This window comes from Exophiala spinifera, assembly GCF_000836115.1.
Source record: "Exophiala spinifera strain CBS 89968 unplaced genomic scaffold supercont1.1, whole genome shotgun sequence".
NCBI classification, from domain to species: Eukaryota; Fungi; Ascomycota; class Eurotiomycetes; order Chaetothyriales; family Herpotrichiellaceae; genus Exophiala; species Exophiala spinifera.
Window position 1 is genome coordinate 4,772,024 of NW_015622513.1, and position 23,347 is coordinate 4,795,370.

Consider the following 23,347-nt stretch of genomic DNA (forward strand, 5'->3'; position numbering starts at 1 on the left):
GGAGGCACGTTTGCGGGGATAGCACAGTGACTACGTATGGAATCGATTTGACAACGATGGCAGCCAAGCCCAGTCTATCAGCACAGCTGACTGATCCTTTCAAATCTTCCAGCAACAGAGGTGACGCGCTATAGAACTGCTCATGTTATGAAATACCGGTGGTACCAAAAATGCTCCGTATTCATGCTGCCTCTGAATTTGTTACGATTGTACAATGTATTCATACTTCATGTTTCCGTGGAGCGCCGTGGAGCGGAATATGCTGACAGCCCCTGTAAGCCAACCGGGAAAGCAATCGTATCCAACAGTTACCCATTCATTCAGTCATCTCGATATCTCGAATAGGGTCATGGTGACTGTGATTTCTCGAATGTGCTGATCTGTGAGCAATTGGACTACCAGTGATATTGTGCGCCGAACCATTGACACCGTTCGTGCCATTTAAACTCTGGTTCTTCATCATGGTATCTATCGACAGCGTACTACTGTCTCCGTTGGCGGCATTAGATGTAGCTCCGGCAGCCGAAGCAGCTTTTGCTGCCGCCTCTTGGGCTTTTTCTTCTCGAAACTGGCGATAAGTTTTGGTCTTTGGGACCGTGTCTGACAAAAACTCAAGATTGTCGATTCTCGAGATCGCGGTCGCTTGGGGAGCGTCAGATCAGACCTGACAGCAATCGTTCCAGACAACGACTTACCAATGTCTTTATATGCTAGAGTTTTCCGTGGTTTCCGTTCTGACTTGACCACGTTGTATGACTGCTCAGCTAGATATCGTATGAAGTTCTCCTATAGAATGGTCAACTCTGTTAGATGGATCTCGATGGAAGGGGACAGACTGTCGCCACTGAGATTGCAAAGGCTGCTGTAGTCGAACATTGCGCGATATCATCGTCCATCGCTATGATTTTCTTCACTCTCGCAACTAGAAAATGTCAGTGCCAGGGTATACTAGAAACCTCAATCTATAACTAACGAGGCAGCACAGATGTGCCGGTGATCTCCTCTGGTGGTTCGATTGGCGCATTGTTGTAAGGCATGTTCGACCAGAGAACTGCTGTGATCTCAACCGGATATAGAGTGTTCTTTGAAAACCTCTCAGTTCTTGACGGCAGCCACGCAAGTAGGGAGGCGCCCTGGTGTGGTGAACGGGTGAAAAGGGTCTGGACGCGTCAATTATGATTCTCTGTATATTGCGAATTCATCTCCAAGACAGTTTTGCGGCTTGAAGAGTAGAAGGACGCGAGAAGATGGTCGCGTCGAGACAGTCCTATGTCAATGTTCTCGGCGGACGGCGTATTTAGTCCCAAAACGGAAAAAGCGATCGTTGGGAGGCCAGTTCGTTCGATATTGCGCAGCCTACGCTATACCCGTACAACTCTCCTCGACCGGCTTCTCGCAGTGCATATGTTGCATACCTTCTATGTCGGTCATGATAGATGATCCAATGTTATGACCACCTCCGCTGCACACGCCATCTCAGCGCGTCGTCTTTCCAGGCGCCGATCCACGGCGTCCAGTCTTGAACACGGAGTGCCTCTTCCACAGATCACGCCTACCGACCATGATATCACAGAAGAGATTGCGGAGATCAAACGATACGAAGACTTTACTACAATAGATTGGGTCCAGGATGCGGCCCAAGAACAGTTGCGGAGGCGGGCTAGGCGGAAAGAATCCAAGTTCTTCGAAAGAGACGGAGTATTGGGCTGGCGTCGGAGAGTATGGGATTCCTACGATGCAGCACAATCATGGATTGTTATAACACTGGTCGGCGTGGTTATCGGCTTCAACGCCGCCGCTCTCAGCATTGTGACGGAATGGCTCTCGGACATCAAAGTAGGTTATTGCACGACGGCATGGTACCTCAATGAAGGCTTCTGCTGTTCTGGTTCCGACGAAGGCTGCGACCAGTGGAGGCGATGGAGCTCATTCGGCATCGTCAATTATTTCATTTACGCCATCTTCGCCGTCCTACTGTGTACCGTATCGGCGTTCCTGGTCAAGAACTATGCCCCGTATGCTGCAGGATCGGGCATTTCAGAGATCAAGTGCATCATTGCGGGATTTATCATGAAGGGGTTTTTGGGTTTCTGGACGTTTCTGATCAAGTCAATCTGTCTGCCACTTGCCATCGCATCTGGTCTATCAGTCGGCAAAGAGGGTCCAAGTGTCCACTACGCAGTTTGCGTCGGGAATGTGATATCACGGTTCTTCGACAAGTACAGACGAAGTGCCTCGAAGACCAGAGAGATATTGACCGCAACAGCAGGAGCGGGAGTGGCCGTGGCCTTTGGAAGTCCTATTGGGGGAGTCCTGTTCTCCCTAGAGGAGATGGCGACACACTTTCCGCTCAAGACACTCTGGAGGTAAGTTTTTGTTTTTGCCTAGTGGATTTATCTGATTCTAACATCACTCTAGGAGCTATTTCTGCGCACTTGTTGCGACGGCAGTTTTAAGTGCCATGAACCCCTTCAGAACGGGGCAACTTGTCATGTTCTCTGTCAAATACGATAGGGATTGGCATTTTTTCGAGGTCATCTTTTACATCATTCTCGGCATATTTGGCGGACTATATGGTGCATTTGCTATCAAGTTCAACCTCAAAGTCCAGACTTTTCGAAAGAGGTACCTGGCGAAACACGGTATCCCGGAAGCCGCCATACTTGCCGGCGTCACGGCTCTTCTCTGCTATCCGAACATGTTCTTGCGCATTGAGATGACAGAGATGATGGAGATGTTGTTCCGAGAATGCGAAGGGGGCTATGATTATCACGGCCTTTGCGAAAAGAAAAACAGATGGTGGCTCGTCGTGTCACTGGCAGTTGCAACAATCATGAGAATGCTTCTGTTCGTCGTCTCATATGGATGCAAAGTCCCTGCTGGCGCATTTGTGCCATCGATGGCTATCGGAGCTTCGTTCGGAAGAATGCTAGGGATCATCGTCCAATGGCTGCACGAATCCTTTCCAGATTCGCAGTTTTTCTCGACGTGTCAGCCTGACGTGCCTTGCATCACCCCCGGGACCTACGCTTTTCTAGGCGCCGCAGCAGCTCTCAGTGGCATTATGCACCTGACAATTTCGGTTACCGTCATCATGTTTGAGCTCACCGGGGCGTTGACATACATCCTTCCCACGATGATTGTGGTCGGCGTTACCAAAGCCGTCGGAGATCGATTCAGCAAAGCCGGCATAGCTGATCAGATGATCTGGTTCAATGGCTTTCCATTCCTCGACAACAAAGAAGAGCACACTTTTGGTGTAGCCGTATCAAAAGTCATGACCAGAACCATGAGCGTGCTGTGTTCGACAGGAATGGAAGTCAAAGCTGTTCAGAAACTGCTGAATGACACGACCTATTCTGGATTTCCGATTGTCGAGGACGAGGATGCGAGGATCCTTATCGGCTATATCGGCAGGACTGAACTTCAATTTGCCATCGACCGGGCCAGAAAACAAGGCGTGATCGCGCCAGACACCAAGTGTGCATTCACCGCCGATCGAGAGGAGGACAATGCGGAAACGGCGGCACCAGTAAGCCCAGCCACCACCTTTGATTCTCTGCCTCTATACACAGCCGACTTTAGCGCATTCGTCGACCGGACGCCCATCACAGTTCATCCACGTCTTCCCCTCGAGACGGTCATGGAGTTGTTCAAGAAGATGGGTCCACGTGTCATTCTCGTCGATCATCATGGCCGTCTCGAGGGCCTTGTCACAGTTAAAGACTGCTTGAAGTACCAATTCAAGGTTGAAGCGCAGGAACACGCCAGTGCGATGAGAGACGACCAGCAAAACGGACCCAACGAGCGTTTCGCCGACGTGCTTGCGACTGTTTACGACTATGTCGTTGACAGGATCAACAACCTGTCCCGGGGCAAGTTGAGACTGAGTCCTCTGACCGAAACCGGTTGGACCAGAGTCTCTGGCCGTGATGAGAGACATGATTATGTAAATGACTATCGTAACGAGCAGGCCATTTTGGATGGGACAGAAGACGACGATCCAGAAAATGCTGATGACAGAGATGGTGTTGAGATGCATTCTAGATGAGGCAAGTAATATTATTGTACGTGCCGTACAGTGCCTCCTTTGTATATCATGGATTTTTAATACTGATGGCGATCTCACTTACGTTTCAAGATGTTTTCTTTGTTGCTTTTTCTCCAGTTGATGGTTTTCTGTGTCAGATCCGTGAAACCTACGATAATCGATCTGCCAGGCTCTTCCCCTTTCTTTCCACGACCTCAGTACTCTTGGACCTTTGGAGCTGACCATGTCGCTTTGGCGGGTTCTTTGATGTCACCACCGCCATCGCCATCTCCGTTCCTCACTTTTCTCTTTTTTTAGCCATCTGATCTCTGCCTATCACAGCCTCCTTCGCGACCATGTCTCCTCCACTGGGCAAGATCCCCATCCATCACGGCGGCATGGATCTCGACGACGCCATCCACGACACCGGTGCTGAGCATGACGTCGAGGAGATTTCCACGCCGCAGGAGCAGGCCAACGATGATATTGATGAAGATGAACGCCGATCTGCCAACCTCATCATCACCCTGGCCTCCTCCTCTTCAACTCCACCACCACCTCTTTCTCTTCTCTGTCCTTCTCCCCCTCTTCCACGAGGCCAGCGTCGCAGAACTCTCCACGACGAACTTTTGGCCATCGACGACCATCTCGAACTAGATGACGAGTCTACTCTTCTCAACGACGAGGACGACGAGGGCGACGAGCGGATCCCTTTCGACCGTGACGAGCAGAGATCAAGTACCCGTGCACACGTCGATCTGAACACGTGTCCACGAGTCTCCAGAGATGTACGATTTACGAAAACTGAGGGTGGGGGTGGGGGCGAGGAAGAGGATGAGAGTGAAGACGAGGACGAGATTCAGAGAGGACCCGAGATGGAGGGTGGGTTCGCGACGGAGACGGATGCGAAGAGTGACAGTCAGGAGACCGGGACCGGGACCGAGACCGAGGACGACAACTCTTCAGGACCAGAGCCAGAACCATTCGAGACCTTCCTCTCCCACAACGCCGCCGACCTCTCGTCATGGCACTCTGCGCACCGACGACTCTCGTCCCTCCCGCCGGACGCCGACACACACATGGCCCTCTCGCGCCACGCCGAGACTCTGTACACGTGGCTCAATGTCTCTGCGCTCCCGTACATCGATGCGCTGGAGCGATACGCGCACGAGAAGGCGGCCCTCGTCAACGGCGACGCTCTTCTGGACCACGACGATGACGCCGACGGTGAAGGCATTGAAGAACAGAAATCAGTCGTAGATGTGCTGTGCAGGGTGATGGAGGCTCTCGTCACCGAGTCCCGGCATGGCTAAAATTGTGACGGCACAACACATCGATCAAAGGGTCAACGACGACGTCAGTTGCCATATCGCCTAACAGAAACCCAAGCCGTCTTCTACCTCTCATCGTATATAGCATTCAATAACAATCGAGCTACTTCGTCATTTGTGTGTGTGTGTGTGTGTGTGTGTGTGTGTGTGTGTGTGTGTGTGTGTTTGTTTGTTTTTGTTTTTGTTCTGCCACAATCTCTGATTTCTCTCATTCTCTAAATCCCTGATTCCCATCAACATCGTCACCTCCCTAATCTGACCTCAACGACCACCATAATATCCTTGACTCTCACCTCCACCACCACCACCACCCCCATACTGATGTGGTTGCTGATAGTTGCTCTGGTATTGTTGATAACCTTGTTGCTCTTGACCGTATCCATATCCATATTCAGTTTCTCCCTGACCGCCGTATTGCTCGTAACCCGCAGGAACTTGGGGCATGGGACTAGGTGTATGCACGTTGTCTCCTCCATATCGTGTGGCATTGGCGGCCGCCTCGTACAGATCTGAAGCACCACCAGCTTCGCTTCTGAATGCTCGGTATTGGTCTGCACCGGCGTCATCATCATCACCGTCTGGATCGATTTCTCTCTTGCCCCCTCCTCCTCCTCCTCCAAATGAACCGAGGAGTTTGCCGTATTTCTGAACATTCGAAGCTCCGGGAACATGCATCTTCGAAGCCAGAGAGAGCACTCCGTCTAATCCTCCGCCACTGGATCCACTGTGTCTTCCCTGCTGGTGTTGTCCTCCTTGGCCAGTGAAACTCCCCAGGACATTTCCCACCATACCCAAAGGATTGCTACTACCGCCACCCCCATGTTGCTGGTTATTGCCTGGCAAGAAACTGCTGGCGAATCCCCCCAACCCGCCTCCATGACTGTGTTGTTGTTGCTGCGGTTGTTGGTGTTGGGGTGTGTAGGAACTTTGCAAATGTGGATTCACGCCAGCCTTGTGATTCTTGCCTGCCCGGACCGCTTCTGCATTCAACACACCTTCAAGGCTTCGTCCTCTATCAGGCATTCCATCTACCCAGTTTTTGACCGCGGCAAACATGTTCCGATGGATTTCGTTATGCTGGTTGCGGATTGCGGGATGGTGGAAGATTGATTCCACATCCCGCATGACCTGTTCGATGGGAACATTGGGATTTTCCCAAGCATACAAGACTCTGGGTGCGATGAACTTGACGATCTCGGCAGCCACATTACCGGCAGGTTCGTTGAGGAGGTTACTAAAATGGTCCTTTGATAGCATACTGTGGGTCGGATCGGAGGAGTGAGGGTTGGTCCAGACCTCGTATTGGTGTTTACCTGAAGAACTGATGACTCCTTCACTGCCAGTCTGGAGAGACTTTGAGATAGCGTTGATGACTGGTCGAACAAATGGAGCAAGCAGGGAAAGAATGAAGACGGTCAGTGTTTCAGTGATTCGCTCGACAAGAGCCTCGAGCCCAGGAATCTTTTCAATGATGGCACTGATAGAGCGGACAACCTTGTCACGGAATGCGAGGATAGGATAAATCTGAGCAATCGTCTTGGCTGGATCAAAGTTGGGCATCCCGGGGAGACCGGCCGGGGCGGATGACTGTTGGTGAGAAGCTTGAGAAGGAGTAGCATGCTGGCCAGGCTGTGCCTGAGGTTGGTTCCATTGTTGATCTTGTACATGTTGAGGTTGTTGATGCTGGCCCCAAGATGGTTGCGGAGCTTGCTGAGACTGTTGCCAGTTGTGTTGTCCGCCGGGATACTGACCGTGCGGATTGAATTCTTGCTGCGACGGATCTGTCCACTGCTGATGCTGGGTCTGACCCCAGTTCTGCGGAGGCTGCGTGTAACCTTGCTGTGACGCATTCCAATTGTTTTCATACCCTTGTTGACCGGGAAATCCAGCATGAGAAGCGCGGCTTGTTTCCCAATCGTCAAATCCACGTGTCGAACCGCCAAAATTGTCAACACTTCTGTAACCAGACTGCGCTCCACCAAAGCCTTGTTCATTGGCACGAGCTTGGGCTTGAGAGCTTGCTTGGAGTTGTTCAGCTTCATCACACAGTTCTTTTGTTCCTGGAACCTTAGACAAGAGCTTGACCAGAGTAAAGAGAGGATTTGAAGAATTTGCAGCTTGCTGCGCAGTCCCGAGAGCATTGTCCATCTCATTGACCTCGCTCTGTGTGAAATGATCAGTCCTGGAAGCTGTCAGTCAATTGAAGCTATTTCAGCGTGTGAGGCAGGGGAGCCCGGCATCAAGAGCGGGCTTAGACCAGGTAGTACTCACGCTTCGCCCAAAACCGAATGGTAGAAATCGACCATGCCAAATGTTCCTGTGACAAGTGGGAAGACATGCTTGCCGTGCAGAGTTATCCCAGTCGAAGTACCAACATGGGGGAAGACGTTGTGAAAGCCCATCTCTCTCAGTACGAGCTCGACATAGTTTGTATGGGCGCCAAAATCCTCCAGAGTATGCAGACCCTGACCAAAGTATCTCAATGCCTCGGCTAGTTCTTCATCCTTGCCTTTGAAGATGCCATGGCCGTTTACATATTGTCGGCCATGATGAATACTTTGCTCGAAACTGTACTTGACAAACGCAGCGCTCGTAGCCCAATCTCCTTTGCCATTGGCAATGTAATTCTTCATCCCAGTCTCCATGTCGATCTGTAGCTCCACATCACGAACAGGACCTCGAAGGCGCTTGTCAAATTGGCGAGCATCCTCGTTGTCGTTGTAGTCCTTGGGGTTGTCAATGTGTTCCTCGGGTCGATAAACACCAAGTCGCTCGGAGGTAACTTCAAACTCAGCCGTGGCGTAACCAAAGCCAAGGAAAGACAATAGCCAAACTAGAATACGGATCGTCTCTGGTTGGGCTTTTTTGAGCGCGCCAGTGTCCATGGCTTGACTATAATCTGCAAAAGATGAGTCACGCTGCCAGCAAAGGACCAAATAGGGGAGGGCAGGCTTCTTACCTCTCAACCAGTTTCCGAAGTATACACCTATGGGCCATTCAGGACTCTTGGGGACAATCAACATTTGAACAGGACTCACGTTTGATCATCATAGAGTTCCACTTATGATGTTTGATGCATGCCACTGTCTTCAGCACATCTTCAATATCTCCATGGCGCCAATTTTTGCCTTCCACGGCAGAGATTGAAGCAATATCTGTTCTCGATATGAGCTTTCAGGATATTCCCCTTGGGTTTGTTCTGCAAAGCGAGATCGCGGGGTAAACGTACTTCCAGCACCAAAGGCATGTGCACGGCACGTGAATAGCACGAGGCCAACGAGAAGAATCAAGAGAAGACTCCTGCTGAACGCCATGGCGGGTTTTGGTGGATTCTGTCAGTGACTCTAGCCACAGATGTTTAGAGCGAGCGAGAAATGATAGCAGAGAAGAAGGAAAGGAAATGGTGGACGCCGAGTGTCATCTGCCTGACCGAAGCCAAGAATATAAAGCCGCAGATCGAGTGGCCTTAGGTTGTGGACATTTTCAAATCAGGAATCAACCATTGTACTGGACTTGCTCTGGGGAGAAGTGTTTCACCCATCAGACGGCAAGAAGTCACTTCTCATGCCAGGCAGTACCGTGCACGCTGTGAAGCTTCGATGCTATGCCAGCCAGAGTGCGGCTGGAATGCCAGATGTTGTTGCGGTTTATCCCGAATGGGTAACGCCTTTTAGCTCAGCCCTCCAAAGGCGAAAGCAGGCACAATAGTTTGTCCTTGTTGGCGGGGTTGGCTTCTCAGCACTGCCACGTAGCAGCCTCTTTGCGACGATGCTGTGGCTTTGCAGTGTACCTTGCAGACCTGAAGCGAAAGCCATTTGTCTACACGACCAAAACACTCAACAACCGAGGCAACCGAGGCAGATAATCTCGGATAGGAGACTAGTACAGACGAATGGGAGCGAGAGCACATGATGGCGCATTGAACAAGAAGAGAAATCAGATTTTCAGCATCTATGACTAGAAATACACCTCATCAGAGGGTGGCATATCAAACATCCAATACTCGCTGGATAAGAAAGATTTCTCATGAAATCTCGACATCATTTTGAGGACCAACCATCAGCCATGAGAGGTGCATTTGTTTCATGCTTCAGCGTCACCATAAACCGCCCAGAGCCCAATCAAAACCGTCTGGTATCTTTGTATTCTCTTTCGTCCCCCATAGCCAACCAATAAACCAAATGTGCACGTAAACCAAAACCAAAAGCCCCAGAAACCAAAACCATGTTGTAGGCAAACACCGCCAATGATGCAGATGATAGTCGTCGTCGTCTATCGTGATCTCTTAATTTGACCTGAATATGCTCGATGAACTCCATGCTAAAACACACGTGGGTTTTTGACATCGCTGTGCCACCATACTCCCCCTGTCCCTATTCCTGTAGCTCAACAACAAAACGGCTGGTAGGATGTTAAATGTCGTCAAAGTCGCCAACCTTTCTTTCGCTCGATGAAAGGATAGATTTTCAGGTCGTCAGATACATATGTACAAAATAAAGAGGGAGAAATCATGAGTAGGGTTGTCGTTAAAAACACCGGTAAAAGCAAAGGCAGACGACCACGTCACAGACCAGCACAGGGACGATTACAGCAACACAAGCGACCCGCACGGAGAGAGCACATCAATGTCTCTTACCACCGACGGGTAGCATTGGTCTGCTGCATCATCACTGGGGAGATCGATGAAGGTGGGCTTGCAATGCGGTTGCCGGTGGAAGGGTTTACAATTGGAATGGCGTTGTTGCGAGAACGAATCGCCGATGGTTGGTGGATTTTCAGGTGATTATTGCTGTTGCTATAGGATGGTGGTGAAACATAGGCCGAGGTTGCGGTAGAGGAGAGGGAGAGCGAAGGAGTAATTTGCTGTGGTTGAATCTGAGACTGCAGGGGGGATGAATCCGGTGAGCCGCTTGACAATGAAGACCGATCAGATCCTGAAGTCACCGACTGACGCTTCTCATAGTCAGCAAAAGACGTCGGTAGGAAGAGTGTTTCAGAACCAACCTCATCGTAGCTCAGCAGGTTCGGGCAGAATTCCAGATCGTCATCCAGGTCGAAAGATCGCCCGGCCTCAAATCGTTGTCGGTAGGCCGCAAGCGTAGGGGCTTCATTGATGACCACCTCTTTCACAGCCTTGGGAGCTCGATACTGTCTCTGGTTGTTCTGAGCGGAAGAGATGCGAGGTGCTCGGCGGGAGCGGCCATGGTGGTTATGGGATTGCGGCATCGAGTGAGCGTTCTGGGCTTGGTGCTGCTGGTGACCGCCGTAGTAGAAAGTCGACATGATTGCACTTCGATCCGATTCGTAGAACCTTTTCTGAGTAGGAGACGAGAAGAATGTAGGGCGCCGTTGAGAGTCGCGGGAGGTTCGAACAGCTAATCAAAGGTGGCAAAACAATGACAAGGCGTCAGCTGATCACGGTAGGTCGGCCACAGCTGGTCTATGCTGTGCAAAGCTGCTTGATGGGAATGTCGAGGCCCGAGACAAATACAAGGATAATAAAAAGAGCAGTTGTATGGTGGCAGGTAGACTAGAGAGAGAATCGAGTTATAATCGAAGAGGCGGTGATAGCGGAAGAAGCGGTGGGATGGACGGTGGTTGACGAGTAAAGCGAGATGCGGGAAGAGAGAGGGCGGGAAATAGAAGAATGAGAGGGACGGCTGACTCTGAGGGAAGTCGGAACGGCGACTAGCAGGGCCTAGTGGGTGCGAGGGCCCCCAGCCGGACCAGTAGCCTCCATCCAGGAGCACCAGTAGCACCCAGGCACTAGCAGTAGCGCAAAAGTCACGAGTAGCGCAGGCAGGTCCGTGAGTCTGTGGCCCTTCGCGTGCTGCGCTAGTTGCCTGTCGTCGCCGGGAACAGGGACGAAAGAGCCCTCAAAGTCCCTCGTCGATCGCTCGCCACTGCCCAGCGTACTCCTCATCCCGCCCGCAAGAGACCTGCGCATCTCCCAGCACGGGAGCGGGCGCCACGGCAATATTAGCCCAGTCCACTCGACCCTTGGCTAATCTTGTTCTGGCACTAGAGCGAGCGCTTTGTGATCGAATGGAAAAACTGGCTCAGACTGCGCCCTCCTCCCCAGTCCCATCGCAGTTCCTCGCCCGCCCTCACTCTCCGAGTTCGCCTACCATCCTGGACCTGGCACCACCCTCACGTCCCATTCTCACCACTGGTCGAATCAGCGTCACCAGATGCCCTGCTTGACGTCGTCTCTGAGTTCCTAATACTGTAGGTCTCGAGTGTCAAATGAACAAACAAGAAGCTGATCCATGGTTCTGGCCCTGCAGATCAAACCACGCAACTCTCCCACCCAGCCTACGGACGTTACGAGCATTCACAGCCGCGATTGTTGGTGCTAATCGTTCCTCTGCTGCATGCTGATGTCTGCCATTCGCCTCGGACTGCTTTCGATCAACCGGTCCAGACCATCATGTTGCTGATGGTTACTCTCAACAGAAGACTAAGATCATCATCACACTCCATAGCATGCCCAATGCTTACTGTCAATCAGTGCTGCAAATGTATAAAATTGCACAGTAACCGTCTAGTCGTCCAGTGAGACCAGCAGTGTCTCAGCGGCCTGCCACCCCACAATTCGGCGGTGCTCAATGCACGACTCCTGAAAGTCACCATAATAAGCAGTGCTTCATCTCCTCCTGTCTCGGACAATCTCATCACTGTCAACAATAGCCGACGCTGGTTCTCCCGATGCACTCGTGGTAAGAATACACATCGGCGCAGAAAGACTGATTGATATTCGTGGTCTCACCACAATGACGGGCCACGAGAACAGGGCTCGTATTGCATTTGGGGAAGAAACCGGAGAAGATCACAAGCGCGGTCTCTTGTTGCCATTCACGTTCCACTGCATCTCGAGCCGAAACCATTGACGCTATGACGCACGATCCCTCTAACATTCCAATTGGCCCCTGGTCTGCCCAAAATATCCATCCAACGATCAATCTGGTCGGCCGCCATGTGTTCTCTCGCTCTTCCATTCCGCAAATAACTCGCTCGGATCATTGTTTTCCCTGCCGTGACATTCTGGAACACCCTCCATTATGTGAAGCTACACAAGTGACTAAGCCGTCCGTGGTACGATTGAGTCGTAGCTAGACACGGCTGACAGTGGAAGCTTGGTAGACATTGTGATGAACGTTCCGTAAACGTGGTGCAATAGATGTTTACCCCAACCAAGTTGAGGTATTCAAAGCTGGCATCTGAAGGATGGCAGCAAGCCACCTGCCGCCACCGCTTGATTTTCTGGAAATGAATCCGGATATGCTAACGCGATTCTGCGATCCTTCCCTCGGAGTCGACATATCTCCTGACTAGGAGCAGCATTGCTTGATAGATTCACAGGCACGGAACGCCTGTTCTCTTCATGAGACTGACGGGAACAGGTGGAAAGATGCAGACCGGATAGACACCTTGCGGAGCCCTGTCCGATCGAGGCAACTAGTGAACACTCTTTTCCTCTGTATTCCCAATACGAAGAGAATGTGGTACCGCGATGAAGAGCCCGAGGACCGAATCTGCCCAATAAACGGGTCACCAACAAGTCATTTGCTGATGACAACGAATCGCTGCTCTTCCTACACAGGCTGTTAGGCTTAAACTTGTTAGGACTAGCGAGGGGCGCTCAAAGACTCACCACTGTCAGCCTTGATAGAGGTTACGGCTGCAACATTTATACCAGAAGGTAAATTTCAGTCAGCGAGCCTTCATCATATCGCTTGGGTTGGATCTGGCTGAGATGATTGACGTCCTCCACATGCGTCGTTCGTGTGACAAAATTTTGCTCGTTCCTTATAGCAAAAGCGTTATGAGTGGTGACACTATCCACTAGCGACCATATGGCTTTGAGTCGCTTTGTGGCCAATGGAGCCTTATCTTCAGAATCGATACGAGCGAACAGAGTGCAATGGAGCGAGCTGGCTGCACGATATTCTCCGGCTGGTAATCCTCACTTTAACCTGCAAGCTTGCCTCGCCTGCAGAGACTTGGTGCCTACAGGAGTCTCGAAAATGGGTCACTACTTGGACCTTGACATCACCCTTGCGGAGATGCGACACACCGCGATGGATGGTTGCCAACGATGTCAAATTCTTTTAGAAGGCCTGAGCCATTTCGATCTTGCTGGGAGTGCTCTGATCAGGAGGATTACGACCCTCCGGCCGAGGAGGAGATTGAAATTGCTATTACACCCTACGCTGATGCCCCATTGGAGATGAGGATTGCATGGCCCAATCAAAGTCAAGATGGCCAGGGTAGATGGAAGTTCGTCGATCTCGAATTCTACTGTCATGCAGGTAAGTCAAGACACTGAGTGGTTAGTCTGAATGCATGCGTTCTTACTCTGGGCCGAGGCGACGATGCACCCTTTGAAGCTTTTCATCAGGCCCCGGAGATCCCTCAGAATTCTGACAGTGATGCCTCATTCTCCCTAATCCAGGGATGGATTGAGACTTGCTCGTCCGAGCATGATCTGTGTAATGAGGACGACGCGTGCATCGACATGCCGACCAGACTGCTCGCCATCGGAGACACAATGGAACCGAATACCGTACGACTGACGTCCGACCCTCGGCGGCCTTCAAAGTACGCAGCCCTGAGCCATTCGTGGGGCGAATCAAAGCAGCGGCTCAAACAAGTCCCGAAGACGAAGAGAGACAACATTAGGTCTCGAGAAAGAGATATCCCCTGGTCCGAACTGACCAAGACTTTTCAAGATGCCATCCTCATCGCGCGCAGACTGGGACTGGAGTATCTCTGGATTGACGCTCTCTGCATCATCCAAGATTTTGATGACGACTGGGCAATGGAAGCTTCAAGAATGGCCGCGATTTACGGAAATGCACATGTCGTGATCTCAGCCACCCGGTCCGAGACTGGAGACGGTGGATGTTTCGCCGACAGGCCTTCTAGTTTTCGGGTGCCCAGCACCTCGTGCGTCTACGTGAGAGCGACCTCCCCCCACAGAGATCTGGACAACGGTAAAGGATCGTCCTTTGGGCGATCGCCTCTACTCGACCGTGCCTGGGTCTATCAAGAGCGTCTGCTCGCGAAAAGAGTCGTGCATTACAGGGAGCATGAGATCATGTGGGAATGCAGAAAATGCGTGTGGTGCGAGTGTGGAGGCCACATTGATCGCAACTTCAAGTTTAATCTGGCGAGCCTGTTACATGACAAAGACAACATCCCGCAAAGGTATCTCGACTGGTCGCTGATTGTCAATCGGTACACAGGACGCTTTCTCTTCGCAGACGCCGACCGCCTGCCGGCGTTGTCTGGCATCGCAGGTCGCTTTCACCTCCCGGGAATGGGAAGGTACCTGGCAGGTCTCTGGGGGAACTCTATGCCGGAGTCCCTGACCTGGGGAGCATCCCGTGGCGCCGTCGGGGGTCGTCAAATGCGAAGACCGGAAGAGTATCGCGCTCCAACTTGGAGCTGGGCGTCTGTCGAAGCTGCGTTCGGCATGTACATACCCGACGACGACGACAACCCTCCAGGGTACAAATGCAGGGTCATTGCGGCAGAATGCATACTCAAAAGTCCCGATCCGTACGGTCGACTCGTAGGCGGACACGTCCTCCTCTCTGGACTCTGTTTCACGGTGATTCTGGAGCGCAGCTACGAGGACTTGAGGCCGAACCAGATTCCACCAAAGTATGTCTTACGCGTCGAGGACAGAGTGTTCGATCTCAACGAGGACGTTCCGTTGGACGATCCCAGCGCATCAGACCACGTGTCTGACGGCACGTCCCTGCTCGTGCTCGTTTTGGTTGGGAACGACGTCGTCAGGACCGTCAGCGACGAGGATTCGCGCGACGGCTACTTCAAGGGGATTGCATTGCGACGCTCAGTTCGTGACCAAGGCGCCTACGAGAGGGTTGGGAGGGTCATTGGGCCGATGGATGCAATTCTGGCAGCCACATTGGAGGAAGTTGAGGTCAAAATTGTGTGAACTTTGTACAAAGAGGTCTGACCACGACGACGAAGATAGACAATTCAGACAGTAAATCACGTAGCTACCGAATCACCCAGGTACACGAGGTGTTCCCTTGTCGCTCCGGAGTCTGTACTTGTTACATTATCATAACATCTCCGTACGCTCCTCCATCGAGAACTCACATTTGTTGTATCATGCCTACCGGAGGTGTATAATGCATTCCATTCCTTATCAGGTCAGGTATCTTGTAGGTACCCCGTATATAGCATGACATATGATAATCCTTTGTACTAAATCGGATCATCGACCTCGACTCCCCTTTTCAGTGTATTTCTGGTCTCTTCTTCACTGCTCCTTCTTCTCCTGCCGCCGCCGAGCTCATCGTCTAGCTCGACGGCGTCTCTGCCCAGCAGCCTAGCGGCCTCCTCCTCCTCCTCACCATCATCTTCACTTTGACGGATCGCTTCGTCCCGGGTCTCATCCAAGCCGATCGTGCCGCCCGGTTTCTTCCCTTCCTCTCTCCGGCCAATCACCACGTTGCCGACGGCCAGCAGCGCGGCGCCCAGGAACCACAGGCCGCTCAGCTTCTCCCCGAACACCATCCAGCCCAGCACGGCGGTGATGACGAAATTCGCACTGACGTTGACGATGCTCACGCGCGTCGTGCTGTCTCCGCGGGTCAGCGCCGCCGTGAAAAGCGCCCACATGGCCGCGTTGAACGCGAGGTTCAGGAGGAAAAAGGTCCCGCGCACGAGGAACTCGACGACCTTGTTGGACGGCGACAGCGAGAAGAAGGTCGCAATGTGAGAGGACAAAGTGGACGTGAGGGCAGTGGTCGTACTAAAGAAAAGATGCGGTACATGCAAGAGTTAGCAATTTCCATTGGTCTGGTGTGGCCTGGTTTGGTTTGGGTGCGTTTTGTCCTGTCCTGTCCTGTCTGTCCCATTCCGTTCCATTCCATTCCATAATATCCCCATCGATCATGATGAAGAGGGCAAATAAAAGGGACAAAAGCGGAAGCGGAAGCAAAAAAACAACACCACTTTTTAAAGATGGGGGTGGTCGTGTCGTTCCTAGAAACGCACACCCTCCAAAAAGTACAGACACAGGTACAGCCACAGGTATAGATCCAGGGAAAGAGGTACGAGTACCCTAAGGTAATACATTGTTGGGTAAAACGTACAGTTTAGCAAAAACACCATTAATCGCGGCGCATGCCCCCGACGACACGGCCAGCACGATCCATACCGGTTGTCGCCTGAGCGCGGAAAAGAGTCGCGAGTCTGAATCCATCGCAGCCGGAACACTGGATCGAGACGCAGGCGACAGCGACGGCACCTGTAGCGAGGGCGATGGTGGTTGGGACTGTGTCTGTGACTGTGATGCGGTCTTGGGCGCTCGACGTCGTCGTTGGGTCATCTTGTAAGAAACATGATGGGATGGATAGATTTATTGTGCTCCGTACCGACTACGCAGTTGCAGCGAGGTGTACTGGTACTCAGAGTGTAGGCACCGCGGGAATCGGGGAAATTTATTATGTACAAAATTGCGGACACTAAAAAACAGGGGGCGTCATTGCGCACTCAGGTGCTCACGAGGCTGAAGTGGAGCCCGGAAGCCTTGCGATCAATGATGACGGACGGTCCTTGGTACGGCGTAGCCAGGTAGGAAGGTAGATAGGGTCGACACCTAAGATAGGGAGACACACCACAAGTCTTGTTTTGACTTCTCCGAATTCATATTTCACGAGGTTGAATCTTTCTTTGGATTCATATACGTCGCAGGGAATACGAGTACATCATGCATCTTCGCTCATTAAAATCAGCATACCGCCGTAGGGGGGGCCTAAGGTAGGCACCTCAGGAATGTAACTCGCATAGCCCATCTCACCATCACAGTATGGGTCGTGGATAAAGAAAATAATGAGAGACAACTATTTCGCCTTGCCATTTGCAACCGTGGCATTCTGCCCTTTGGTGGCGGTGGTGGGGGGAGTAGATTGAGACCCTTTCTCGTCAGCTTTTTCCCTTTCCCTTCTCCACCACCTTCTCCCTACCCTCGTCGCCGTTTGAAGACACCTGCTTACTGAGAGATCCCGCCTCGTAGCCGACTGACTTCACGATCCCGAGCCCTTTAGTCCTACCCTCTCGGAACAATATACGTTGACCAACCGTGATGAACTCCGGTCGCTGAATGAATCGAAACGCAACCGTAGCTCGGTCTCCGGTCCGGATGTACTCGCGGTCGATATCGATGATGGCGCACGTCTGGCTCACGGGTCCAACATGGAGCATGGCCTGGTACTTCGGTCGGATGGTCGTAGCGTGAGACAAGATGAGCACCTCCGCCACGAACTCTCGATACACTTTCGGCGGACTGTCGGACTTTGGCAGCACGACCATGCCCTTACGCACGTCTCTCTTCCGGACACGCTTCAGTGCCAAAGAAGCCGACTTGCCGGCACCGCACGCAGGGACTGAGATCCTCTTCCGCTCGATGGATCGGACACTGCTTGTCTCGAACTGGCCCAGTGAGTTGGGACCTACGAGCACCGTGTCTCCCACGTGAACAACACCAGACTCGACCACACCAGACACGACCGTGCCGACGAACGGGACAGAGAAGGTGTCGTTGATGTGAAACTCCAACGGAGCGTCGTCGTCATAGTGGCCGTAGTGAGGGAGAATATTCAGAAAAGTCCGCACAAGGTCCAACGATTCACCCGTGACATTGGACACCTGGAATATGGGACATATCCGCTGCGAGACAAACTGAGTAGCTGTCACCACGGTCTCTTCGTGGGTCTTTATGAAGATGGGGATCTTCCGTGCTCCGGGTGACTTGAGGATCTTGGTCAGCTGAGAAATGGTTTGCTCGAGAATCTGCGGCGGGCATATGTCGATCTTCGTGATGACCACCATGACTGGCACGTTCAAAGCGAGAGCAATGCCCAAATGTTCCTTTGACATGCCGATGAGGCCGTTGTTGGCCGCGACCATGAGGAGACAATAGTTGGGCGCGGACGACAGCAGTCCAAAGACGGTGGTGCGCAGGTACTTTTCATGGCCGGCGAGGTCAGTAAAAGTTATCACCTTCGCGGAACGTGTCCCGATCTCGCCCCACGTCAACTTGCGGCCGGGCACATTGGATGAAACGACGTCGCCGTGGGTATCGAAGCCCATGATCTCCATGCCGACAGATGACGTCCGACCGGATTCGACCTCGTGCTTGTGACGGAACAGATTCACTCGGGCCTTGCCACGGCCATCGTCGAGGTTGCCTTTCACCAAGACACCCAACATGGTCGACTTGCCTGCATCGACATTCCCCACGACTGCGATACGGGTCTCGATCACGTCCTCCGCCGTGGCGGGAGTCTGTCGAATGAGAAGTTTGCCGTGGCTAGATTTGTCCTTGTCGTTGGTATTCTTCGACTGAGCTTCCTCTGGACCACCAACGTTGAAAGTTAAGAGTACTTTCACAGCAGCCTTGATAGTGCTTGCTGCTTCTATTATCCGTGCCAGTGCGAGATCCCACTGCTCTTTTGTGAAGCACATGGACTCGCCGCTATCCAGTAAGCCGAGATCAAACAGAGTCTCCCCATGGTCTTCATCAATGCGGGACCGGAGCAAGCCAGCTATCTGCTGGAGAGTCTCAGGTGCATTCTGGGACGAATCAAGCAGCCACTCTTTCAGGTTGACCTGCGTCGGAGCATCGGAAAGACCTAGTTGGTCGAGGATGTCCAGCTCGGCATGGTCTTCTGAGATGATACTAGGAGCGGTAGAGGGGACGGTGTGGCTGTTGGACGTAGGTAATGGCTGCTTTGCTCGATTTTTGGCTTGCTGCCTTTCGACATAGTCTGCGAAGTCGGAGAGCGCCTGAGATGATCATGTCAGATACTTGAATACTGAGGGCCTATGTCTTTTTTCTCACAAGCTCTCCCTTCCGCCGATCCTGCAGGGTCTGTTTAATACGAGTGCCCATTGCGAGATGTAATCAGAATGTCGACGAGATGGATTCCGGGTTCAGTTCATTCGAGATGAATCGTTGATGTCGCCCCCGCGCTCTCTATGGTATTCGGGTTATCATCTTCAACTTGAGGGGAGAGTATGGACAAGAGCAGGATGGACTATAACTGGGCCATGGTGGATTGGTTTGAAGACACTCTAGCTAAGATGACAATCAAGGCTTCGAGGCGAGAGTCGTTTATCTAGAAACCAGTCTGTAAACGCCACTGATCATTGTACACGTTGGAGTCATGGACCACCCTGCATTAGGTGTCCAGGCGGGGATGCTGATCGAGTCATTCCCCTCACTGCGTCTTGCGCCCCCTAATACCGCCTAACCCCGCCTAAGTTAGTCTCAGCCTCGCTATGTCACAAGCCCACAGCATGCGCCTGGTATGCCCGTCGTCTGGGCCTCGAATGATTCATAAGTCTCTGTGCCGTATACGCCGAAGGCTGGGACAACCGATTGCTATGTCGCTTTGACAGACACGCCCCTGGTCGAATGATTGACTCATCAGTCGCCAAACCAAGTGTGCCGGTTTCGGTCCAGGTCTCGAGCCTCTTCCTGGCGGTTGCTTGTTGTTCTGCCGCTCTGGGTGACTTGACTCGACCGAGATGATGCGTCATGTATCTATCACATGGCGTCGTGCCAAACAAGGACCCGTTGCTCAGTCGAAGAGAAGGGCAAGGAGGGCTATGACCCAGGCTGGGGTGAGATGAGTACAACAGAATCCCCTTGTCCATGTCAATTATAGATCCATGATCTCAAGTATAGACACTGACCTCGTACGAACAGCATATCTGATTGCTTTTTTGTGGTCTGTCTGTAATCAGTCTTTGCTTGTTGCGCGCCGAAAGCGATTAATTCCGACCTTTACTGCATCTTCTCCATCCTCGTCTTCATCGATCGAGAATATCGTTTCCTCAACTTCTCCAAGAACTAGGTTGCAATGACTGTCGTAGGCCTATCCAGTCTCTTAGTATTCTTAATCGCCACAATCTGACAAGGGCGCACACATGTAGCCTGCCTTTGAGCTCACGATCTCCCCGTAGTCGAACAAATACGATTTCGTCGAGTGATAATCGGACTAGATCGAGAGGTTCCGACACAGATGTCGCTGTTTCATCTGCCGTGTCTGCCATTTCCCGCTTCGGCAAAGGAGCGCTCCAGGATGTGAGAGTGTAGAATCAGGTGAAATAGTTGACCACAGCAGTACCTGTAGGTAATGGCGCAACGAGAAGCCTGTGAGAGCCTTGCCTGCGCCGAATTAGAGCTTGGCACTACTGGTTATACGAAACTCACGTGACTATTACGAATACGAATACGACGTTCCGGCACTGCGTGACATCGCATCCTAACTCCCCGCAGGCGTCTTGAGGAGAGCCTGGCGACTCCTAACTAGGTAGACGGTAACGTCGCTCGTTGAGCACAACGAGGACTTGTCTCTATTGATTTGTTGGTATACACCAATCAATCATATCTGTCGAGCTATAGGGGCCGAGTAAACCAATCTAGGTCAGTATCCAACGTGAACTCGCTGAGGTCATTCTCCATGGGGAACTCCTTTTGTCCAATGGCCTGATGTGAGGATCGTAACGAGAGCAGGTCCGGGTGACTGCTGCTCGAGGTGAACAGATCGTAGCTACTTGCACTTGGAAGAATAGTAGTAGCGTCGACATTACTCGATGCTTGGTGTGAATGCAGATCAGCATTTCCTTTCTGTCCAAGGTCATCAGAATTCATGGGATGATTCACGGTTACTCACACAAACTAAGAACAGCCAGCGCCAGCTGTGATAAATAGTCGACAACGCGCTGGACCACTCGATTCCCGCGGTCAAGCTTCTGCAAAGCCTCGATGGCCATGTCGAGATAGATTGCCGCACTTTCAAGGAACTTCCACTGAGACGGCGCAACGTCGCCATCAGTAGCTGTGCCTTTGGGGGATACAAGCAAGCCCGCAATTATAACCAGGGCAGCATTGAATGCTATCGATCGTGAGTAAACAAGCCCGGACGCATTGCCAAAGTCTCAAACCACTCACTATAAAACAAGGAGTAGTTCCAGGCTCCAAGGAGATCACGGCGCCACCCACTGGCAAGTACTACTGTATGAACAATTGAAATAATGATCATGGCAGAATCCACACAGTTTTCGACGCTGTTGATACAAACCTGATGCATCATTGTCGTCTCAGCGTCATTGCCAGGTCCTCCGTGGGTGTCGAGCAGTTTCTCGAGGATGGGTCGATGTAGTAGAATATGAAGGTTGTGAAATCGAAGAGAAAGCACTAAGTTGAATCTTTCCGTAATCTTATCGTTTGCATCAAACTTGTCCAGATCTTTAGAGCACAGCGGAGTGTTACATATCCGTAAACTCAAAGAAGGGAGAGTTTGGTTTTTCCACTCGATGAGCTGTGTTTCCGCTCTAAGCGTCAGAGAAACAATTTCTGCCATTGGAAGAAAGTCTTCGAGGCCAAGGTTTTGTCCATAACACGTATCAATAATCTGGTACATAATACCGTAAAGGGTTCTATTAGATTCTTGTTAACCTATCAGCCCCGAATGTATAATTTGGTTGCTTACATCGTTGCTCGAAAGTACTTTGCGTCCATCCGACGTCTTGCATCCACGCCGGGGGTTTGCCCCATAATTTGTATGTCTGCGGTTGGAAGCTCAAGCTTGATGTATTTTTCAGGAATCATGCAGGCCCTGCCGTAAGTCATACTCAAAGTGCTTGAAAGGGGTCTTAGCAGAAGTAGAAGCAGATTACGAGAGCATGTAACTGCTTACCGATCTAGGAGAATGCAGCCAAACCAGACACGCTTTCGAATCTCGCTTTCCAGTGGTGGAAAGTCCTGATTTGTTCTGGGCGAATGGAGGCCTAGCTGAAACGCAGTCGTGATGGCCAGACCGTGGACAGTCCAAGCGCGGACAGACTTCTGCGTACCCTGGAGATACTGGCCCACAATGAGCAGATATTGTACTAAACAGTGTCAATAGTATCCCTTACATGCCAATATGGGCACCTTAAAGCTGAAAATATGCATCGTACCTAGTTCAAGACTGTTATTTGTTCTTGATTCTCTTTCACATAGACCATTGGCTCTCTGATAGTACACATCCGATTCAGCAATTCGGTCTTCTGACGAAGGGTAGCCATCAACAGTCAGGGTGGTAGCCATGGCCAGTATCATGTTTAGTAAACCGAGCCAAGTCCTGCGAGCCAGAGTGAAGTTATTCCGCTTCAACTGAAAGTAGGTTTCGCAAAACGATTCCTCATGAATGAATGGCAACAGTTGGCCAGTCTTCTGGAAGTACTCCTTAATGAGCCTCCAAGTGTAGTCCTCGGGGGGCAAGGCATAGACATTTACACTCCGTCGCGAGCGAGTCGATGTGCACTCATTGGTCTCTCCATGCACATAACGTGGGCGAGCGACTCGCGTCCACTCATTGGCGGCGGGTATAGAACCCGCCCTGGCCAGTATCTTTTGACTTTGTCCGCTTGCTTTAGCCAGCGCCAATGAGATATGACCTACAAAGGCGACATTGGACGATGGGCCTTTGCCATATACGTTAATAAGAGGCAATATTGATAGGAGGTTGTAAACAAGGAGCAATTCCATACCGAAATAACCACAATCTTCTTCGTCTGTAAACTTAATTGCTCCCATACCATCGATTGCATCTTCACTAGTGTCAATTTCACCCATTTCCGTGCTTGTGGAATACTGGGCTGGTGGTTCTGGAAGGACCACAGACTCCGGTACAGAACGCTGTGAGACATCTGTAAGCTGACTGGCGCCTGTTATATCAACCTGCGTCGCGCTCGACTGGGTTCGCTGCAGTGCTTTCAGGGTACTTTCGACCTCTTCCAGCCTTTCTTCCAGTCGTGACAGGTAACTAGAGTGAAGTAGGGCAATCAGCCATGTTTTCCACTGGCTAGGGGTTTACCCAAGCATACTTCCTTCCAACAGTCAGACTTGTCAGTGATCCAGCTTGCTCATAAGAGCACTCGCATCCCATCT

General features: G+C 51.6%; 9 protein-coding genes across 9 annotated transcripts; 3 read left to right on the forward strand and 6 right to left on the reverse strand.

The window, feature by feature from the left end:
* Positions 1 to 316: 316 nt before the first annotated feature.
* Positions 317 to 1,037, reverse strand: PV08_01768 (uncharacterized protein; the record flags this gene model as incomplete). The annotated part of the gene is made up of 4 exons (XM_016376128.1): positions 317 to 642; positions 696 to 786; positions 837 to 922; positions 974 to 1,037. The coding sequence occupies 4 exons, from the start codon at positions 1,035 to 1,037 to the stop codon at positions 317 to 319; spliced, it is 567 nt and encodes a 188-aa protein (XP_016241404.1).
* A 412-nt stretch (positions 1,038 to 1,449) lies between these two features.
* Positions 1,450 to 4,051, forward strand: PV08_01769 (uncharacterized protein; the record flags this gene model as incomplete). The annotated part of the gene is made up of 2 exons (XM_016376129.1): positions 1,450 to 2,366; positions 2,419 to 4,051. 2 exons carry the CDS (start codon positions 1,450 to 1,452, stop codon positions 4,049 to 4,051), a joined length of 2,550 nt encoding a protein of 849 aa, XP_016241405.1.
* A 335-nt stretch (positions 4,052 to 4,386) lies between these two features.
* Positions 4,387 to 5,343, forward strand: PV08_01770 (uncharacterized protein; the record flags this gene model as incomplete). Its single annotated transcript, XM_016376130.1, has 1 exon — positions 4,387 to 5,343. One exon carries the CDS (start codon positions 4,387 to 4,389, stop codon positions 5,341 to 5,343), a length of 957 nt encoding a protein of 318 aa, XP_016241406.1.
* A 279-nt stretch (positions 5,344 to 5,622) lies between these two features.
* PV08_01771 (uncharacterized protein) lies at positions 5,623 to 8,675 on the reverse strand (the record flags this gene model as incomplete). The annotated part of the gene is made up of 5 exons (XM_016376131.1): positions 5,623 to 7,543; positions 7,633 to 8,260; positions 8,321 to 8,347; positions 8,400 to 8,516; positions 8,591 to 8,675. 5 exons carry the CDS (start codon positions 8,673 to 8,675, stop codon positions 5,623 to 5,625), a joined length of 2,778 nt encoding a protein of 925 aa, XP_016241407.1.
* A 1,318-nt stretch (positions 8,676 to 9,993) lies between these two features.
* On the reverse strand, positions 9,994 to 10,644 carry PV08_01772 (uncharacterized protein; the record flags this gene model as incomplete). The annotated part of the gene is made up of 2 exons (XM_016376132.1): positions 9,994 to 10,314; positions 10,366 to 10,644. 2 exons carry the CDS (start codon positions 10,642 to 10,644, stop codon positions 9,994 to 9,996), a joined length of 600 nt encoding a protein of 199 aa, XP_016241408.1.
* Positions 10,645 to 13,459: 2,815 nt separating this feature from the next.
* On the forward strand, positions 13,460 to 15,328 carry PV08_01773 (uncharacterized protein; the record flags this gene model as incomplete). Its single annotated transcript, XM_016376133.1, has 2 exons — positions 13,460 to 13,673; positions 13,731 to 15,328. The coding sequence occupies 2 exons, from the start codon at positions 13,460 to 13,462 to the stop codon at positions 15,326 to 15,328; spliced, it is 1,812 nt and encodes a 603-aa protein (XP_016241409.1).
* A 275-nt stretch (positions 15,329 to 15,603) lies between these two features.
* Positions 15,604 to 16,732, reverse strand: PV08_01774 (uncharacterized protein; the record flags this gene model as incomplete). Its single annotated transcript, XM_016376134.1, has 2 exons — positions 15,604 to 16,153; positions 16,497 to 16,732. 2 exons carry the CDS (start codon positions 16,730 to 16,732, stop codon positions 15,604 to 15,606), a joined length of 786 nt encoding a protein of 261 aa, XP_016241410.1.
* Positions 16,733 to 17,328: 596 nt separating this feature from the next.
* Positions 17,329 to 19,297, reverse strand: PV08_01775 (uncharacterized protein; the record flags this gene model as incomplete). Its single annotated transcript, XM_016376135.1, has 2 exons — positions 17,329 to 19,191; positions 19,247 to 19,297. 2 exons carry the CDS (start codon positions 19,295 to 19,297, stop codon positions 17,329 to 17,331), a joined length of 1,914 nt encoding a protein of 637 aa, XP_016241411.1.
* Positions 19,298 to 20,809: 1,512 nt separating this feature from the next.
* On the reverse strand, positions 20,810 to 23,345 carry PV08_01776 (uncharacterized protein; the record flags this gene model as incomplete). Its single annotated transcript, XM_016376136.1, has 8 exons — positions 20,810 to 21,009; positions 21,087 to 21,308; positions 21,365 to 21,852; positions 21,906 to 22,055; positions 22,113 to 22,305; positions 22,375 to 22,881; positions 22,948 to 23,222; positions 23,284 to 23,345. The coding sequence occupies 8 exons, from the start codon at positions 23,343 to 23,345 to the stop codon at positions 20,810 to 20,812; spliced, it is 2,097 nt and encodes a 698-aa protein (XP_016241412.1).
* Positions 23,346 to 23,347: the final 2 nt, after the last annotated feature.